The sequence below is a fragment of the Panthera tigris genome, chromosome F3 (genome assembly GCF_018350195.1).
Source record: "Panthera tigris isolate Pti1 chromosome F3, P.tigris_Pti1_mat1.1, whole genome shotgun sequence".
NCBI classification, from domain to species: Eukaryota; Metazoa; Chordata; class Mammalia; order Carnivora; family Felidae; genus Panthera; species Panthera tigris.
In genome coordinates this window covers 55,507,712-55,529,156 of record NC_056678.1, presented here as the reverse complement: position 1 = coordinate 55,529,156, position 21,445 = coordinate 55,507,712, and the positions used below count along the sequence as shown (strand labels likewise).

At 35.6% G+C, this 21,445-nt stretch overlaps 1 protein-coding gene across 5 annotated transcripts in view; it reads right to left on the bottom strand.

Annotated features, from left to right (window-relative positions):
* The window catches only part of SPATA17 (spermatogenesis associated 17), a 197,907-nt gene that overhangs the window by 78,004 nt on the left and 98,458 nt on the right, over positions 1–21,445 (bottom strand). For all 5 annotated transcript variants that reach the window (XR_006214212.1, XM_042976891.1, XM_042976890.1 and 2 more), the window contains 2 exons: positions 15,723–15,926; positions 9,037–9,185 (listed from right to left, as the gene is read on the bottom strand). Coding sequence is in view for 4 of the 5 variants with exons in the window: in XM_042976891.1 (XP_042832825.1) it covers positions 9,037–9,185; positions 15,723–15,926 (353 nt within the window). In the remaining variant the exon portion in view is untranslated. The remainder of the gene's footprint in view (positions 1–9,036; positions 9,186–15,722; positions 15,927–21,445) is intronic.

The window sequence follows — 21,445 nt, the reverse complement described above, 5'->3', positions numbered from 1 at the left end:
CCCGGACGCCCCCAAGGTAGCGCTTTCATCTGAAGAACAAGGTACATTAGTTTTCTATTGCTTCTATAAGTCACCACAAACTTACTGGCTTAAAGAGTACAAAATGTCGGCAGCCTGAAACGGGTCTCACTGGGCTAAGATCAAGGTGCCGGCAGAGCTGCATTCCTTCTGGAGATTCTAGGGGGAAAGTCACTTCTCTCCCTTTCCCGGCTTCTGGAGGCTGCCAGTATTCCTTGGTTATGGCCGCGTCCATGAGATGCAAAGGCAGCAAAGATAAGTTGTCCTTCTCATATCACACAACTCTGACCTATGTAGTAAAATCTTTCTGCCTCCCTCTTCCACTTTTAAGGACCCTTGTGATTATATTGGGCCCCCTCGGATAATTTGGGATAACCCCCCATCCTTAAAACCTTAATCATGTCGGTAAAGTCCTCTACATCATAGAAGGTAACATATTCACAGCTTCCTGAGATTAGGTTGGGACTCCCACAGACTCTGTCGGGAGCCATCATTTTGCCTCCCAGAACACAGACTGGCACTGACTTCTATTACATGTCTTAAATCCACTCCCATTGGATCCAGTTACAGTCTGCATAATTATACTCTCTGTATTAAACCAGAATGCTTAGAATTAACAGAAGGTATTAACATATAGGACCTTAGCACCTCTCATAAGACTTTAAGTGAAGCCCCTGTCAGCCTGTACCACCTGACATGATCGCCCATTCCATCCCATCTCCGCCATGTTGGTGCGTAGGTTAAGCATTTACTTGGATAGCTCTTTGATGGCAGGGACTTCTACTTCTTCCACCTCTTAATAACAATGACTCCTTTCTCCACTTCATCGGGGCAGCTGGCATGGTCCTGTTTTACATCTAAAAATGTTCTTTGAAATGCTCTCTGAAAAAATCTAAAACAAATATGTGTTGCTGTCTCCCTTTTTCAAAAAGTAAAAATAACAACTCTTTTAAATGTTTTTAAGTGAATATCAGATTGAGTAAATCATGGGAGTTAGAAAATTCCTTAACGGAAGCGGAAGAGAACATGGGATATACAGAGGAATGGAAGCTGCTCAGAAGCCCTGAGGCACAGAGTTTCTCATGAAGTGTGGCAGATTGGCTAGAGAAGCAAGCCTAGATCCCATCCTGAAGGGCCTTGTGTCTTGTGATGAAGAATTAAGATTTATCATGGAGTTGATAAAAAGCCATTAAAAAGTATTTTGGCTGAATGACAGCTTGCTTAAATGTCTCTAGTATTGTGGTAAATGGGAATATGAACAAGGAAGATAATTTTCCTCAAGAAAAAGTGAGAAACTGGAATGAGTTTCTTTGGGGAAAAGAAGAAACAGATAAAGTTCTCAAATGTTTACAAAACCCCCTTTGTAGTCTGTACTCAGTGCGTACAATACGATTGTCCCACTTTCTATGCTTATTTTAAACAACAAAAAAGAATGTGACATTATTTGGAAAACAGGACTGTTGCAGATATAATAAGATGAGATCCTAATGGAATAAGATAGGCCCCTAAGATAGATAGGACCCTCTGCATTACACAATTATGCATCTCTGTGGTAAAGAATACTTTTTTCCTAATTTCACTCACAGAATTATTATCTATAAATATATAAAACCTAAATTTCTAACATTTCTTTTGCCTCACAATACACAATATACAATTATGTTATGCAGTATATAAAAACCAAAATGGTTTCAGAAGAAGCTACAAAATATCACTACTTTAATTCTCAAAAAAAAAAAAAAAAAAAAAAAGGAATTACCCATTGGCTAGTTACTACAACCAGTTGCTTAGCCCCATGGCTAAAAACATGATAGCTTTAAATCTCTAAGTAATTTCTTTAGCATTCCCAATCGGGTGTGTTTCTGATTGGTTGATAATCCTGGAAGTACCTTTCAATCTGAAAGCTTCAGGATAAGGGGTTACCAGCATGATATATAGCACAGATGTTGAAGGTATTGACAAGTATCCATGGAGAGTGTAAGTGGACCACCTTTCTTTGGGGATGATGTTGACATCTGTTCTTCCAGGCTTATCAAGGGAAATTCTATGGAAGGATACTTCGGTATCTTTTGATAGACGGTGATTTGCATATAAATACCAAGGTGGCCAATTATTTGAACAGCTAATCTTGTTATTTCATAAACCTATGCATCATTGAAAACAAAAATAATTCTGCATAATAGAACTCTTCCGATATACACCACTAAATCGCAGATTTTCCTTGACTAAGTCTGAGTAGCATTAATCTTCTATAATTTCTTTGGTAAAACAAATATACCTTCTCCAAACCAAATGGAAATAATTTTTTTATTGTTTTCTTATTCGTCATATGTTGGGTGTCTGTCAATTCTTGAAAGAAGCTGTGGAATACTCTATAGCTAATTATTTCACATCAAGTAATTGCTATAAAATAAAAATATATATATAAAAATAACTTGAGATGCCTGCCAATTTTATCTTTCATCTGAATTTGTGGGAAATTTTCATTTTTTTAAAAATTTTTTTTTTCAATGTTTTTTATTTATTTTTGGGACAGAGAGAGACAGAGCATGAACGGGGGAGGGGCAGAGAGAGAGGGAGACACAGAATCGGAAACAGGCTCCAGGCTCCGAGCCATCAGCCCAGAGCCTGACGTGGGGCTCGAACTCACGGACCGGGAGATCGTGACCTGGCTGAAGTCGGACGCTCAACCGACTGCGCCACCCAGGCGCCCCGAAATTTTCATTTTTAAAGAGATTCTTCAGACATGTATGATTAAAATAAAACACGTTATATATCCCACCTGACTGATAAAATGATCCAAAATCCACTGTGTTGGATGAGAGGTAATTCTAGTTTCTTTACTTAACAAAGCATGCTTTGTAATGTATTTTGGAACTATTATTAGATAAATTATTATTATGTAACATTTATAATATGATTAGCTCATACTATATATCATGTAAAAACAATAGTTTATATGTTGTTGACTATTATACAATGATTTATAGTAATATTTTATATTATAATTATTATATAATTATAGTTTATGTTAGAATATAATCTTATTATTAGAATATGTAGATTACTAAAGAATTATTATAAGATACAATACAAAGATAATTACAGGATATATTATAGGATAATAATAATTTTTAAAAAGCCATTCTAGATTTTAAATAGTCTGTTTACAAATTATATACAACTATTTTGATGACAAAAATGCCTTAAGAGAGAGGAAGTGCTTTGGAGAAAGATGTATGAATTGAGACCCAAATCAGTGAGACTAGTAAAATAATTTTAAATTGCATATGCTATTAGATTTTCCTTATCTTCTTCAGTTATCTTCCTCAGTAGTAAAGACTCTAACCTCCTTCACTGCATCTGATTTAGGTATTTATTTATTTATTATTATTTTTTAATGTAATTGTCAAGTTAGCTAACATGCAGTGTATACAGTGTGCTCTTGGCTTTGGAAGTAGATTCCCATGATTCATGACTTACATACAACACCCACTGCTCATCCCAACAAGTGCCCTCCTCAATGCCCATCACCCACTTTCCCCTCTCCCTCGCCCCTCCCCCCCATCAACCCTCAGTTTGTTCTGTGTATTTTAAGAGTCTCTTATGGTTTGCCTCCCTCCCTGAAACTATTTTTTTTCTTCTTCCCTTCCCCCATATTAAGTTTCTCAAATTCCACATATGAGTGAAAACATATATCTGTCTTTCTCTGCCTGACTTATTTCTTTGCCTGACTTAGCATAATACCCTCCAGTTCCATCTACATTGTTGTAAATGGCAAGATTACATTCTTTCTCATTGCCAAATAGTATTCCATTGTATATATAAGCCACATCTTCTTTATCCATTCATCAGTTGATGGAAATTTGGGCACTTTCTATAATTTGGCTATTGTTGATAGCACTGCTATAATCATTGGGGTACATGTGCCTCTATGAATCAGCAGTCCTGTATTCTTAGGATAAATCCTTAGTAGTGCTATTGTTCAGTCATAGGGTAATTCTATTTTTAATTTTTTAAGGAATCTCCACACTGTTTTCCAGAGTGGTTGCACCAGTTTGCATTCTCACCAACAGTGTAAGATGTTTCTCCACATCCTCACCAACATCTGTTGTTTCCTGACTTGTTAATTTTGGCTACTATGACTGGTGTGAGGTGGTATCTCAATGTGGTTTTGATTTGTGTTTCCCTGATGATGAGTGATGTTGAGCATCTTTTTTCATGTGTCTGTTGGCCATCTGGATGTCTTCTTTGGAAAAGTGTCTTTTCATGTCTTCTGGCCATTTCTTCCCTGGATTATTTGTTTTTCGAGTGTTGAGTTTGGTAAATTCTTCATAGATTTTGGATACTAACTAACACATTATCCGATATGTCATTTGCAAACATCTTTTCCCATTCCATCGGTTGCCTTTTAGTTTTGTTGATTGTTTCATCTATGCAGAAGCTTTTTATCTTGATGAGATCCTAATAGCTCAGTTTTGTTTTTTATTTCCCTTGCCCTCAGAGATGTGTTGAGTAAGAAGTTGATGCAGCTGAGGTCAAAGAGGTTGTTGCCTGCTTTCTCCTCTAGGGTTTTGATGGTTTCCTGTCTCACATTTAAGTCTTTCATCCATTCTGAGTTTATTTTTGTGTATGGTGTAAGAAAGTGGTCCACTTTCATTCTTCTGCATGTTACTGTCCAGGTCACCCAGCAACATTTGCTAAAGAGCCTATCTTTTTTCCATCGGATACTCTTTTCTGCTTTGTCAAAAATTAGTTGGCCATACATTTGTGGGTCCAATTTTGGGTTCTCTATTCTATTCCATTGGTCTATGTGTCTGTTTTTGTGCCAATACCACACTATCTTGATGATTATAGCTTTGTAGTAGAGGTTAAAGCCCAGGATTGTGATGGTCCCCCACTTTGGTTTTCTTTTTCAACATTACTTTGGCTATTCAGGGCCTTTTATGGTTCCATACAAATTTTAGGATTGTTTGTTCTAGCTCTGAGAAGAATGCTGGTGCAATTTTGATTGGGATTGCATTGAATGTATAGATTGCTTTGATATTGTAAGAATATTTGTTCTTCCAATCCATGAGCATAGAATGTTTTTCCATGTCTTTGTGACTTCTTCAATTTCTTTCATAAATTTTCTATAGTTTTCAGCACACAGATCTTTTACATGTTTGCTTAGGTTTATTCCTAGGTATTTTATGGTTCTTGGTGCAATTGCAAATGGGAATGATTTCTTGATTTCTCTTTCTGTTGCTTCATTGTTGGTGTATAGAAATACAAACGATTTCTGTACATTGATTTTGTATCGTGCAACTTTGCTGAATTCATGTATCAGTTCTAGCAGCTTTTTGGTGGAGTCTTTGGGTTTTCCATGTAGAGTATCATGTCATCTGTGAAAAGAGACATTTTGACTTATTTGCCACTTTGGATGCCTTTTATTTCATTTTGTTGTCTGATGGCTGAGGCTAGGATTTCCTACAATGTTAACACGACGTTAAACAACAGTGGTGAAGGCGGACATCCCTGTCATGTTCCTGATCTTGGGGAAAGCTCTCAGTTTTTCCTCATTGAGGAGGATATTAGCTGTGGGCTTTTCATATGTGGCTTTTGTGATGTTAAGGTATTTTCCTCCTATCCTGACTTTCTTGAGGGTTTTTATTAAGAAAGGATGTTATATTTTGTCAAATGTTTTTTTTTTCTGCATCTATTGACAGGATTATATGGTTTTTATCCTTTCTTCTATTAATGTGATGTATCACATTGCTTGATTTGTGAATACTGAACCAGCCCTACAGCCCAGGAATGAATCCTACTTGATCACGGTGAATAATTCTTTTAGTATACTGTTGAATTCAATTTGCTAGTATCTTGTTGAGAATTTTTGCATCCATATTCATCATGGATATTGGCCTGTAATTCTCCTTTTTAGTGGGGTCTTTTTCTGGTTTGGGAATCAAGGTAATGCTGGCTTCATAGAATGCATCCAGAAGCTTTCCTTCCATTTCTAATTTTTGGAACAGCTTGAGAAGAATAGGTACTAACTCTGCTTTGAATGTCTGGTAGAATTCCCCTGGGAAGCCATCTGGCCCAGGACTCTTATTTGTTTAGAGATTTTTGATAACTGATTCAATTTCTTCACTGGTTATGGGTCTGTTCAAATTTTCTATTTCTTCCCGTTTGAGTTTTGGTAGTATGTGGGTGTCTAGAGAATTGTCCAATTCTTCCAGGTTGTCCAGTTTGTTGGCATATAATTGTTCATAGTATTCTCTAATAATTGTTTGTATTTCTGTGGTGTTGGTTGTGATCTCTCCTCTTTCATTCGTGATTTTATTTATTTAGGTTCTCTCTCTTTTCTTTTTGAGAAGTCTGGATGGGGGTTATCAATTTTGTTTATGCTTTCAAAAAACCAGGTCTTAGATTCATTGATCTGTTCTACTGCTTTTTTTTTTTAATTCTATATTGTTTATTTCTGCTCTACTTTATTGTTTCTCTTCTTCTGCTGGCTTTGGGGTTTCTTTGCTGCTCTGCTTCCAGTTTCTTCAGGTGTGAGGTTAGGTTTTGTATTTTGGATTTTTCTTGTTTCTTGAGATAGGCCTGGATTGCAATGTATTTTCAATATTTTCACTTTCATTTGCTTCCACATATTTTTTAAATTTCTTCTTTAATTGCCTGGTTGATCCATTCATTGTTTAGTAGGATGTTCTTTAACCCCCATGCTTCTGGAGGCTTTCCAAATTTTTTGTTGTAGTTGATTTCAAGTTTCAAAGCATTGTGATCTGAAAATATGCATGGTATCATCTCAGTTCTTTTATATTTATGGAGGGCTGTTTTGTAACCCAGTACGTGATCTATCTTGGAGAATGTTCCATGTGCACTTGAGAAGAATGTGTATTCTGCTGATTTTGGATGAAAAGTTCTGAATATATCTCTCAAGTCCATCTGGTCCAGTGTATCATTCAAGGCCATTATTTCTTTATTCATTTTCTACCTAGATGATCTGTTCATTGTTGTAAGTGGAGTATTAAAGCCCCTTGTAATTTCTGTATTCTTATCAGTAAGATTGTTTATGTTTGTGATTAATTGATTTATACAGTTGGGTGCTTTCAAGTTGGGGGCATAAACATTTATAATTGTTAGCTCTTCTTGATAGATAGACCCTATAACTATGATAATAATGCCCTTCTGTATCTCTTGTTATAGTCTTTAGTTTAAAATCTAGTTTGTCTGATATAGGTATGGCTACTCCAGCTTTCTTTTGACTTCTGGTAGCATGATAGATGGATCTCTATCCCCTCACTTTCAAAATGAAAGTGTCCTCAGGACTAAAATGGGTCTCTTGTAGACAGCATATAGATGGATCTTGGTTTTTTATCCATTCTGATACCCTATGTCTTTGGATTAGGACATTTAGTCCATTTACATTCAGAGTTATTATTGAAAGATATGGGTTTAGTGTCATTGAGTTATCTGTAGGTTTCATGCTTGTGGAGTGTCTCTGGTCCTTTGTAGTCTTTGCAGCATTCCACTCACAGACACCCCCCTCTACCCCCCCCCCCCCCCCGCCTTAGGATCTCTTGCAGGGCTGGTTTAGTGGCCATGAACTCCTTCAGTTTTTGTTTGCCTGGGAAAGTCTTTACCTCTCCTTCTATACTGAACGACAGCCTTGATGGATAAAGGATTCATGGCTGCATATTTTTCCTATTCAGCACATTGAATATTTCCTGCCAATCCCTTCTGGCCTGCCAAGTTTCAGTGGACAGGTCTGCCTCTACCCTTACGTGTCTACCCTTGTAGGTTAAGGCCCATTTGTCCCTAGCTGCTTTCAGAATTCTCTCCTTATCTTTGTATTTTGCCAGTTTCACCATGACATGACATGGTGAAGACCTATTCTTGTTGAACCTGAAGGGAGTTCTGTGCCTCCTGGATTTGGATGTCTGCTTCCTTCCCCAGATCAGGAAAGTTCTCAGGTATATTTTGTTCAAATACACCTTCTCCCTCTTTCTCTCTCTTCTTCTTCTTCTGTGGAAGTCCTATGATATGGATATTATTACATTTCATTGAATCACTTAGTTCTCTAATTCTCCCCTTGTGGTCTAGTATTTTCTTACCTCTCTTTTTCTCAGCTTCATCATTTTCCATAATTTAATCTTCTGTTTCACTTGTTCTCCCCTCTGCTTCCTCCATCTTGCTGTCACTGCATCTAGTTTATTTTTCACCTCATTTATAGTATTTCTTAATTCATCATGACTATTTCTCAGTTCCTTGATCGCTGCAGCAATAGAATCTCTGCTGTCTTCTATGCTTTTTTCAAGCCCAGCTACCAATCTTATGACTGTTATTCTAAATTCTTGATCAGATATATCTGTTTTGAGTAATTTTCTAGCTTTCATTTCTTCCTGGAATTTGAGAAGTCTTCCATTTTGTCATTTTGGCTAGTTTTCTGTACTTAACATGTTTTAATATCTTGTTATGTGTCCTGCAACTGCGAGCACTACTATATTAAAAAGGGGTCAAACATTGTCCAAGGCCTGGCTCTTCAGGAGGTGTTTTTGGAGTCTGTTGTACACTGCACCTGATTTATGAAAACTACAATGTATATCAGCGTTTCCAAATTAAATTTAGTCCACATTAAGAAAAATGTTTTTGTTCTGTTGGATCTTATTTTGGAAGCATCATAAATACATAGGCTTTCACTAGATAATTAAGGTAATTATTTTCACAGATGTATGTACAGTAGTCACTTATCCCCTTGGAATGCCATTAATTCACACACACACACACACACACACACACGTGTGTGTGTGTGTGTGTGTGTGTGAATAAATATGTCTTCATATATATACACATTTATATATATTTACATATATAAATATATAAAACATTTGCATGTTGCTTCTGAATGGGTCAAGGGTGGCTTTACCTTTTTTCACCAAAAAAAGATTCTCTACAATCAGGAAATAAAAAATGTTGGATCCCTTAAGGCACCCAACATGGTACAGGTATGTTTTTAAACTAAGAACTCACCTATTGTCATTTATATTTCGCATCCACTCCTGTTTTCTGAGTTCTTCTCTGGCCATCTTTAACTCATTGATTGGTTCTGCCATCCACAATGTTGGCTCCAAAGGCTTGTAGCGCTGTTCAAGTACTTCGGTGATATCACGGAAAGGTCCCTGACAAGAAAGAATGAGGAAATACTCTACTATGGAAGATTCGTTGTTATATTTTTGATGACTAAAGGTGCTGAATATTTACAAAGTATAGTAAGTTTACCAAATTATTTTTAAATAACAAGCTATTCTTCTCTGAATTAGAAAATACATAAGAGGGGCACCTGGGTGGCTCAGCTCAGGTCATGATCTCACAGTTTGTGAGCCCCACATGGGGCACCACGCTGTTAGCACTTGGGATTCTCAATCTCTCTCTCTCTCTCTCTCTCTCAAAATAAATAAATAAGCTTAAAAAAGTACATGATAATATCACATCTTCAAGAAATGTTCACACAAGTAGTAAATATTTTGATAAATTTTTAAATTTTAAATTTGATAAATATTTTGATAAATATTTTGATTTGATAAGTACAAGTAGTAAAATATTTGATATTAGCCAGAATTTCCCTATGTACATCAAAAGACTTTTCATGCTAAAACTCTTAAATTTGTAGTTATAAGTTACTTTGTTTTCTAATTAAAAAAATGTTTCTTCTGGTATAATTTTTAAAAAAAATTCTCTCCTTTTTTGAGCAAGTAAAAGTATTAGGAAAAATTCTGAGCATTGCTTTTAAAAAGCTCTCTTATAAACAGAAATAGCATAGCAAGTGTTTTTTTATTAAGATAAAACTTTGAAGTTAATGCCACAACTTATGCTTAATTGGTGATCCTCCAAAACACAGAGGGGCCATAATTGTAATTAATTTAAGTGTTCTTTATTTAAAATTCTAAATTCTATTGCATAATAGCTCTGATACAATGGCAACTATTTAATGGTACAAATACATAGGAGAGGAAAGTCCATAAGCTGCAATAGCGAAAACTGTTTTACAACATATCCTACCTTTAAATTAGTAGTTACTTACACTAATTATTAGAATCCACTGATTGTCTGATTAGTATCATATTAAGTACAATACAAATCAGAAGTGGCTCCAGATTCTGCTATGCCATTAATTATATACTGCTTTCTTTTTTCATCACTATCGTACTGGAGAGAAGTGATGTAAAATGGACAAAGATTCCTAATCATATTCCTTATCCTTAAAGATCGCTTCTTTAAATAGGTTATCACTAACAAGACACAGCTGGAGTTACTGCAAGCACTGAGTGAAGACTGTGGGGCTAATAAAAAGAAATGATTCACGCCTCATTTATGTTCACTTATGTTTTACATTAATAGAAACCAATAATAGGAACCAGTTACCATAAAAGTCATGGACCGTAAATAACACAAATGGCAAATAAGTATCATCTAGTACTTTTCACAGCTGGACAGGAGGATTGCTATATTTGAAAGTAGTTAATGGATTTTTATTGGAACTTGACTTTTTAAAGATACAGTAACATGATTCCAAGTTCACCATTAAGAAATCAAATGGGGATTTTTTTTTTCTCTTTACAGATTCTTAATGTTTTCCTTTGAGAAATTCTATGGTTTAAAAATTAATACTTGGTTGTGTTATCAGGGAAAATTATTTCTCTAGACCTTTTTCCCTCATATGTAAAATGGAATAATAACTCACAAAATCAATCTTACAATATATGAGATAATGTAAGTAACACTCTTAACATTGTACTCAGAACATACTAAACACTCAAAAATGATACTCCTGGCTTCATTTTCATTATTAGTTTCAAGAGAAGTTTGAAAAAGGTTTTGAACAATAGCAGTGTCATATATATATATGAGGAAATGGGCAAGGCTAGTTCTTTGAAGGAACCGGCATTCACAAGGAGGAATGGTCTTCTATCCATTTGTAGACTTACTTGTTCTGGAGCTTACTTGTTCTGGAGACATATCCATTTGTAGACTTACTTGTTCTGGAGCTTACTGTTTCCAGAAAGACTAGGAAATGAAAAAGGAGGAGCCCTACTCAAGCAGCAAAATTTAAGACAAAAATAGACCCAGTCTCTCTTTGGGGCTTACTATAACCTTTGTGGCCCTAGTCCTCCTGTTAGCATGTCCATCTCTCTATGTCCCTCAGTGCCTGGTCCACAGATTTCTATCCTAAACAATCCATGTCTTGCCTCTGAGCTCAATAGAACTCCTCCCTGGTAAGCAAATGATATGTGCTGTCAAGCTTCTCCTATGCCAACGCTCTTTCAATTTGTGCCTTTTAGATCTCAAGTGATTACTTAACATTGATCATACCTGGAGTGACATGGGGTCGCAGATTTTGGACATAGCTTCAAACTTCAGATCTGCTCATTGTACCCCTTTCCAAATATTAATCCCTATAATGCCTAGACTCAACCTGAAATGTTAGTCTCCTTTGGCTCTTAGCTATAGTTTTCCAAAGTTTGATTTTATTTGTCTCCAACCAAATCCTGATTATAAAGGTCAAATATATTTATGTTCTTCTGTGTTTTTAATAGCCCATGTTACTTTATAGTCATCTTGTATTTTTAAACTATTCTCAAAGCTTAAATAATAATGAAGTTATATTTCAAACTCCTAACATTTTCTCATACGTTTAAGAAATTTAGCTTACAAGTACAGACAGATCATCGGAGTACAAATATTATAATTTGGAGTAGAGCATATATAATCTTAAATTTCCCTAATGATGTATGTAGCTTTATATTATTAGATAACATAAAGGAAATGTGGTTAAGTCTAATAAAACCACAACAGTAAATATCCCATTCTGTGAAAACAAGAATGGAAAGAAGGAAAAAAAGAAGACAAGGAATTGAGGAAAGGGGAAGCCAAAGGAAGCTGAGAGAGAAGCAGGTGGGATGAAAAGATGGGTTGAGGAAGAATGGGAAGGAAGGAAATACAAAAGAAGGAAAGAAAGGAAGAAAGACGAGATATAATGGTGTGGAGGGGAGGAAAGAAGACCAGGGATAGGAATAAGGAGATAGGAAAAGAAGGAAAGAGAAAAAGAACAAGGGTAGAGAGCAAAAGCAAAAAACGGAAGAAAGAAGGGAGCAGAAAAGAAAATTAACAATGATCATTATTTTGTGGTATGCTAGATAAAGGTAATTTCTGAGTATGTGTATATAAGTATACACATGTGTATGATATACATCTGCATATGTATCCATATATATACACACATATAAAATCTTCCATATATATGTATATTCCATAAGTATATATACACATGTATATTTTATATGAATGTATATATATTTTTCTATGTGTCTTCATATATATATACTATTGTGATATAGAAAGAAATATATATTGTATGGTCCTTGTCACTGATTCCTGGCATAGACTTCCTAAAATGCTTGGGATTTCCTGAGTGATGGGGTGCCTTTGTTATTCAAAACAAGATTACACCTGAGATTATGCTACTGAGATGATTTAGATCCCTAGCAGCCTCAAGATGAGACTGGTCACCAGAAAGAAGGTTGAAATTTCCAGCCCCATTTCGGATCTCCAGTGAAATCTAATGGAGTTCAAGATTGAGCTTTATAAAAACTCTTACACGGAGATTTGATGAGCTTCTTAGCTTGCACACACTATCTACGTGCTGGGAAAGTGGTGCACCCAACTCTGTGGGAACAGAAGCCTGTGCGCTCTGGATGCTTTCAGAGCTCACTCTATGTTCCTCTTCCTCTGGCTGTTTACTTGTACCCTTTATAATAAAGAAGTAAATGTAAATAAAAGGTCTTCCTGAGTTCTTGAACCATTCTAGCAAATTATCAAACCTTAGGTTGGGGTCAGAGGACTGCTCAATTATAGCCAGTTCAGTAAAAAGTACGGGAGACCCAGAAATTGCGACTGGTATGTGAAGTGAAGAACATTTTTGTGGGGTCAAAAGCCCGTAAGCTGCGGAGTTTGCATGAACTCCTGGTAATTAGTGTCAGAACTGGCTTGAATGGATTGGATGCCAAATGGTATTCAGAGAACCAGAGAATTAGTTGTTGGTGTTGGAAAATACCTCAATCACACACATATATATTTCCCATATATATTTACACATTTATTATATTTATTTCCATATTTATTATATAAATATATATACATACATCTTCCATACAAATATATATGACAGTTTTTACATGTATATTTTATATAGAAAATATATATTTTATTTATATAAAAATATACATGTAAAAATGGTTCACATATATCATATATATAGGTGTATATATATGTATATATATATGTATATATATATATATATACATATATATATATATATATATCTTCCATGTGCATTCCATAAATACTAAATACATATATGTATAAATAGAACGCTATGGGAGAAGCTATGTAAAGTAATAAGTGGTTGTATTGAGAAAAGCATATTAATAGAGATGCAGAGTGAATACAAACTTGTATAAAATAAGCCGTATTAAGAAGCATAGAAAAGCAAAGTAGTGAAGTTAATATAAAATACCAGTATTATAAAACTCATATAAAATGATATTAAATGTGCATGGTTAACATTGTAAATATTATACAGCATGGCAATTTGGTATGGTAACCTCTAGAGTATTTCCAACTCAGAAACATTTATATACCTATATCTTATTAATACCATATAATTTTCACATTTCCTAAGAAGTTGTATTCAGAATTACCCTATGAATTCTGTGTACTCCCAATAGCAATTTCATTGAAGATAGCATAAAATATAGATTATATTTTATATATCTGACACCTTAGCAACCATTGAACACTTAATACACAAGCAATGATGATACTAGAACTATTTTCTTTATAGAATAACTAATACACTGAATTGCTCGTTCAGATGGTATCATGCAAAATTGTTACTTGTATCAACTGAAATAGTAATAGGCATAATTCAAATGGTAAAAATTCAGTTACGTATAAAATGCAATTTATATTTGTTTTCAAAACTATTTTAAATGCCTTTATTAGAATACTGGTATAACCTATATTTTGAAAAGAATCATGAAACCATACTCTGAAGGTATGTTCAAAATAAACTGAAATTTTTGCAATTATCTCTCCCTTGTCCTCTTGTTCAATTCCACTCTTTGTGTCACTCGATTTCAGAAAGAGGGAGAATTTTCAGTTTCTATGTTTTCTTAGATAAATTTTTTTACAGCTCTTTCTATAATATAGTGTATACCATCAGTTAATAGTATTTCCTTAGATAGTTTTAATGATCAGTTAGTAGCTTTAAGAGAGCAAAAAATGCACAAAATAAAGGGAATAAAAAAAACCAGTTTCAGAAAATGAATACATAAGATATCAGAAATAAGGCTTGGATGAGGTTGGCTTATTGCAAGCTGAGGAAATGGGTGTGGGTGTGAAAAGCAGTCTCAAAGATGTCCTCCAATGATCCCACTTTGGGATTCAAGCCCTTGCATGGACTAGACTTACTCACTCCTAAAAACAGAATATGGCAGAAGTAATGGGCTGTCACTTCTGGCATGAGGTCATAAAAAGGGTGAGGCTTCCATTTTGAGAATTCTCTGAATGACCTCTTACATTCCCTGAATCATTCTCTGAATGATTCTTAGATTCCCCTGAGGGAAGCCAGCTGCCAGTGAGGCAGTAGTGTAGACAGGCCAACGTGAGACGGGACTGAGATATGAACACGACCAACGATATGAGTGACCTTGGAAGAGGATGTCCTCATCCTTCCCTTCTTCCCTACAGTTGAGTTTTCACATGAAATCACAGCCTTGGCTGGCACATTGACTGCCACTACATGAGAGATCTTGAGTCAGAGGTACTCACCTGAGCTGTACCTGCCACACACCACAGTTTCTCAGAGAAACTGTGAGAGAAGACATGTTTGTTGGTTTAAGCCACCAGGTTTTGAACCCATTTATTATATAGCAAAAGATATGCAGAGGCAAGCCTATGCAGGGAACTACCAGGTACGAGTCCCGCAAGTCTGGCTGTGCAAATCGAAATCAACCCAATTCTAGGTTGATGCTACCTGGTGGCGGTCGTCTACTCCAGATTAAATATTGATGGGGATCATAGAATTGTTGCTTTCTGGGCCTTTCGGGACGGTGGCGATCATCACCCAACACATCCTACTCCACCCTTTACCCCTAGGAAGTCATTTGCCAATCCAGCTCTATACCCATCCACAGGGAAGATCTGTCTCTGCTTGAGTCCTGCATTGTTTTCGATCCTCTGTAATTCTCCAGCTTGCACTTTTTAAATTACTCAAACCTAAATTACGTTTAACATTGTATATAAAGATACGAATCATCACATGAGAAGTTAAAGGTGATAATACATCTTATTTTTTTAGCAACATGTTACAACAAGTACTGTTGCAACAATATTCTTACAGAAAAAGAGTAGATCCTAGCCAAAAATCCTATGTGTTAAGTCTGTATCTGAAACCATAAAATTCAGTACTATAGAAATATTTGATTCCTTCCTTGGTATGTATTTGAAACACACTCTGTATTTATTAGCTATAGTTAAATTCCATAAAAAACCATTTTTCTTTCTTGTCACAAAGACAAAAGAACACAACAATAACCCTTAAAAAAACGGCAAGAATACAATCATCGACAGAATTCTTAGACGGAAGTGATAAGTACCTGACACTGCTTCCTATCAATGGGTGGCAGAATTTCAGATTGAGGAAGGGAGCGGGCACTCGTACAAGCCAGCCAGTTGCTAATGCTGGTGTCACGCTTCTGCTTAACTTTAGGCCTTTGGCTTATTAAGGGTTTTGCCTTCTGTAACCGCAATTCCCATGGATCGGGATCTTTTCTGAATGGTGAATTGTATATACCTGGAATCTGAAAAAAAGAACATAATGTTGATGTTTATCTTCAATTTTCACACGACATAAAAGTAAGATAAAATTGTATCATAAAAATTGTCATATGTTTAAGGGCTATTTTACAGTAGAACTCTAGTTCTTAACTAGAGGCTGACTTCAGATTCACCCAAGGAGATTGCAAGGTACTCATTTTATCTCTACTCCAGACTAACAATTTCAGAATCATTCATAGTTAAAGACTACACATGTTAAAAACCACTGAGCTCTAAAGTCGGTTGAGCACTGACTTTAGCTCAGATCATGATCTCATGGTTCGTGAGTTCAAGCCCCCCATCGGGCTTGCTGCTGTCGGCTCAGAGCCAATTTCAGATCCTCTGTCTCCCTTTTTCTCTGCCCCTCTCCCGTGCTCTCTCTCTCTCTCTCTCAAAAAGGAATAAACATTAAAACAACAAAAAAACAGCAACGACACCACACTCAGCTATAGCTTCTATCTGGCACATATGGCGTATTTTATACAAAAGTATTTAAGAAAACATAAGAGAAGGACATTAAGTCATTGTTTCTGTCTTCTGAGTATTAACTATGTATACATAGATTTAATCATACCATTCACTTACACAACTCAAATATGCAATGGTTGAACCAGTTTCAGGCACAAAGTATGTACTCAATAAATACATGTTTTAATGATTATGTATTATACAACCTATTTAATGGCAGCTCTTTTAAGTTCTTCACTTTAAAATAATAAACTGGTTTTTCTATTAGGTGTTGTACTTGTGTAGTGTCATATACCCTTAATGTTCTTTCATTGACTTGGTCACACACTGTATCAAACCAGTCCACTTACTTATTAGCACAGCGCCTGCTATGCAATAGAGGTTCAAGGGAGGTGTGTGCAACAAATGTTAAATTCAAGTATAGCAGATGTTCATTCTCTGAAAATTCAGTGGCGTTTGAGTATACAAACTGCATAGCAGTTTGACACTTTTTTCGTATATACAAATGCATAACCATAAGGACAAGTTACATTTTAACTTGACTTGACTTAACTTAACATGACTTGTTTGGTTTCTGTGTAGATACTCTAGACTAATGTAAAGAATGTATCCACTAAACCCATATAGTTTTTGCTATAATGTGCTTTTCTCTCATGTCACCATTATGTGCATACACTTTTCTGGTCACTATATTTACCTGACGGGATCAGCAGCTCCAAAGTAGTATCATTACCTTAGATTGCTGTCTTTGAAAAAACATCTTAAGAAAATTTTATATATTTTTTTAAATTTTTAATGTTTTATTTATCTTTGAGAGAGAGAGAGAGAGAGAGACAGAGACAGAGACAGAGTATGAGAGGGGGAGGGGCAGAGAAAGAGAGGGGGACACAGCATCTGAAGCAGGCTCCGGTGTGGGACATGATGCTCGTGAACTTCAAGATCATGACCTGAGCCGAAGTCGGATGCTGAACCGACTGAGCCACCCAGGCGCCCCCCCAAATTTTGTATTTCCAGGCTAATACTTCAGTTTAGTGTTAACCTTTGTCCAAAACCGGTTGAGGCTACAGTCAGTGTCCTATCCCTAATGCCTCATTAATAACCTGGGACAATTCCCTCACAGTTCCTACCCACCTACCACATTGTTTCATAATTACCTTTGTCTGTAAAGGTCTTCCCCAAACCAGTAGCTGGAGCACAGAGCTCTGTTAGGTATTTTTGTATCCCCATGGCCTAGTAGGGTACTTGGCACATAGTAGACATTCAAAAAAACGAATGCTAAATGTGGTTATCGAGAACAATGATGCACTATTCAGAAAGGCCCATGAAGCCTCTCTTTTACGCTTGTTTTCCAAAACCACATCAATGTCTCAGCAAAATGTTTATCTTATCAACTTCTTACAAACAAATACAGATTATACTCTTCTTATCTTTCTTAACATATCAGTTTCCATGTGCTTTCAAACACGCTGTGAGCTAGAACTAAATTATCATAGACCCATTGAGTCACCTCCAACTCAACTTTTCCTGTTATAGTTGAATTTTATTAGGTAACATGAAACCAATGCAAATATATTTAAATATCTTAAAAATATTTTTGAACTGGGTCTTCTTTGGGATTTTTCCCCTATATAATTTATACAAAAAAAAGGTATCGAAAATATTACGGGTAATCGTATAAACCATAGTTAATGTCATACTAACATTCTCTCATTATAATACTAAATATCAAATAAGGCAGACTCATAAACAGTTTAAATGATGTTAATTAAAGACAATATGTGCACATATACTTAAAATAGTTTTTAGCGTAATTTTTAAGTGGGTGATAATTTTTAAGATGATTTTCAGGGTGATTTTCTATGATGAGAATGTACCAACTATAATGAGAATAAACACAATATTATATTAAAAGAATATTCTGACATAAAATATAACTAAATCTCTATAGCCTATGAGAAAGGAGAATGCCACTCTATTTCGTGATGATCTAGCTAATTTAAGTCTGTTAGTTTATCATTTTCACAACCTTGCAGATTAAAATTGTGAAATAGGTACAATTTAACCAGGCTATCATTTATCAGTTAAAAATATCTATCTACTTGAATAACTGCTATTAACTTTACCCCATTAGAAATCTTTTTTGGTCTCCTTCCACATTTGCATGCACATGTATACATAGGCTAGATGGGAAATGCAAATAGATCAGTAGACATGATAACTTTCCTAAATTATATTTTGCAACCTATATGGAGACCTCCTCATGTGTATTCTCTTTGCAATTTAAATCAAATATCGGTAGAAAATATATTTTAATTGAATTTAAAATGTATCATTGAAAATCTTCAAGGTGTCGGTTAGTTTAGAAATTAATTTAATACATTTGCTAACTTACGTCAATGAAAACAGTCCAGCCCTCCCTCGGTCCCTACAGCAAGCAAATACTCTATTTATTTATACTGATACAGTATTCATTTAACTATTACTTCTTTAAGTAAATAAAACAACCCTAACTTACTATTGTCTCAATTGGACACGCCATAATTTTGCAAGCCACTTGTGAACAATGGTTTGTTGTGGATTTTTAAAAAAATATTACTATGAGTCACAAAAGACAAGGTTAATCCTAAGGGACCATGACATATTTTTCAGTTTTCACATTTTTCGCAACTTAGAAGGGCTACTGCCAAGCTAGCTTTTGGGACTTCATTTTCAGCAATAATTTTCTAGAGTGACCAACACTATGGGGAAATCTGTGCTAACTGTTTAAAAAAAAAAAAAGCCTACAACTGAGTTATTTGCAGCACTGTCATGCTAACATTCAACTCAATAAGACCCAAGAAATCTCAGGAGAGGACTCTGCTAATAGCTTCTTACTGACCTCCTTGCATCAGGCTGGGCTGCTGACTGGTGGCCCAGTGGTGAATACGGCAAATGAGGTGTGAAAGCACTGATTTTTTTTAAAGGCTATGATTCTGACTCGTCAAAAGGAAAAAAAAAAAAAAGGCAATGAGTTATATAATAGATATATATTTTTCTTGAATTCCCCCCTTCAGACCCTCCATCATGGGAACTTAAGCATGACCTGGAATATTAATTATGTCAGGTTGAGCAACGAGCAAATGTACCATTTGTTACCCAGTCACCCTTAGCATTACATTAATATTTTGAACCATTCCATATTTCTAACAACCTATCAGTTTCTCTTTTCTTCCCGGTTTTTATTCTTTATTAAGTATTGTGTGGGAAAGTACTTTAAAAAATGCAGTTGGTTTAAAAACAAATGGGTGGTAGATATGGAGCATCTACTGTTTTATTTCATGGAGAATGTTTTTACGGTCATTTCCCACTCATCCACAGGCCTTCATTTTGCCTGGGGGAAGCTCTATTCTAATTTTTGCTTCTTCTCTCTGTTATTGAGGTTTACTTTTTTAAAACACGTTTCTGTAAAATACAAAGAATTTGAAACATGACTGTGTACCCTTACGGCTTCCAAAGCAGAATGACCAGCGTTTCAATTTCGGATTCTGCCATCTGAGAAATAATAATTTCTCATAATTTCCAAGTAGCTGCTTACTCAGGAATGAACAGCTACTACGTACACAGGAGAGGTGGGAGGATTCAAGTTTTACTTCTGTGAGTGCCAATTACACAGTGAAGGGAATTGCGGATTGCCACATAAAGGAACAAAATTAAAAGGTATTTTCTTGGACAAGGATTCAGAATTTGTGAGTACGGGGGGGGGGGGCTGCGGAAGATACACGGTTCTAGAAAGGGGGGCTGACTAAAATATGTTCAGGTTCTAAGATTTAATAAAAATGATTTTACAAATTAGACTCTAAGCCAGCCCAGAAGAGTAGTAAAGATCTCTAATAAGTAGGAAAGTAAAAGTGGGCCTGAGAACTGTGAATGAAGTATTTGCGAGGCTAAGGACTGCTGAATCAACACTGACCAGTGCACTTCATCATCATTATTGAGACATACTCGTGCCAGGAGATTTATAAAAATCCCACTCAGCAAATAATTGCCCTGCTGTTAGGAGATAGTCAGAGTGTTAACACACTGTCACAGTCCAGTGTTTAGTAAGATATTCTACATTCAATTACTCTTGCTGAGAACTAAAAGGAAACATGGTCATTTCTCAGCTACTACAGTTATGCTTCCACATGCATTTCAGACAATAGTCATGTTACCCGTCAGACACGGTAGCCCAGAAGGAATAAGAATTTCATGGAAACATTTGGTATTTGCAAAGAATAGATTTGGTAGAAAACTTGTCTATATAAAGCAATATGAAAAAAAAAATGACTAATGACACATCCCTTTCTGTTACTTCAGTTAAGGAGAATTTTTAAGTTTTGAGTCAAAGTACAGAGTGGGGTCATGTAAAATGGAGACCCCAGATGTAGCTGGCTTCATTAGTTTAACAAATGATATTTATAAATCATGTGGATTCTGTAATTGTTATTATCATATATTAAAATGCTTTCATTAAATATTGAATAAGACAAAGAAATTTAAATAAAATCCCGTCCTCTATATACTAATTCAATTCAATAAATATTTAGCAGCTACTAACTTAGAAACACTTTACTGGATCTAAGGTGGGTACAGATGAACAAAAAGAGATCACTCCCATCAAGCCATTCTCAGTGGTGGGGGAGGGAGGGTTAGGAGAGTGATTTTGTGGCTGACGATGACATACCCAGCCTATAGTAAGTATCCTCTAATTACTGTTGTAGAAGAGGTACACACCGGAGATTATGGGAAAGGTATTTATCTTTTAGAAAATTCTGTGGAAAAAGTATCTGGCTTTGTTCTAAAGACAGGTAGAATTTTGGTAATGAAAAAAAGGGAAGTAAGGCATTCCAGGCTAAGCGAAGGGTAAAAATAAAGACAAATGTATTTGTGGGAAAACACAGAGTGGTTGTTCAGTGAACATCATATTGGCCAGTTTAAGCATGAAGCTATAGTCAGAGATGAGGTTGTAAAGATAAACCGGGCCAAACTCTAGAAGGCTGCAAGTTACACTTACTTT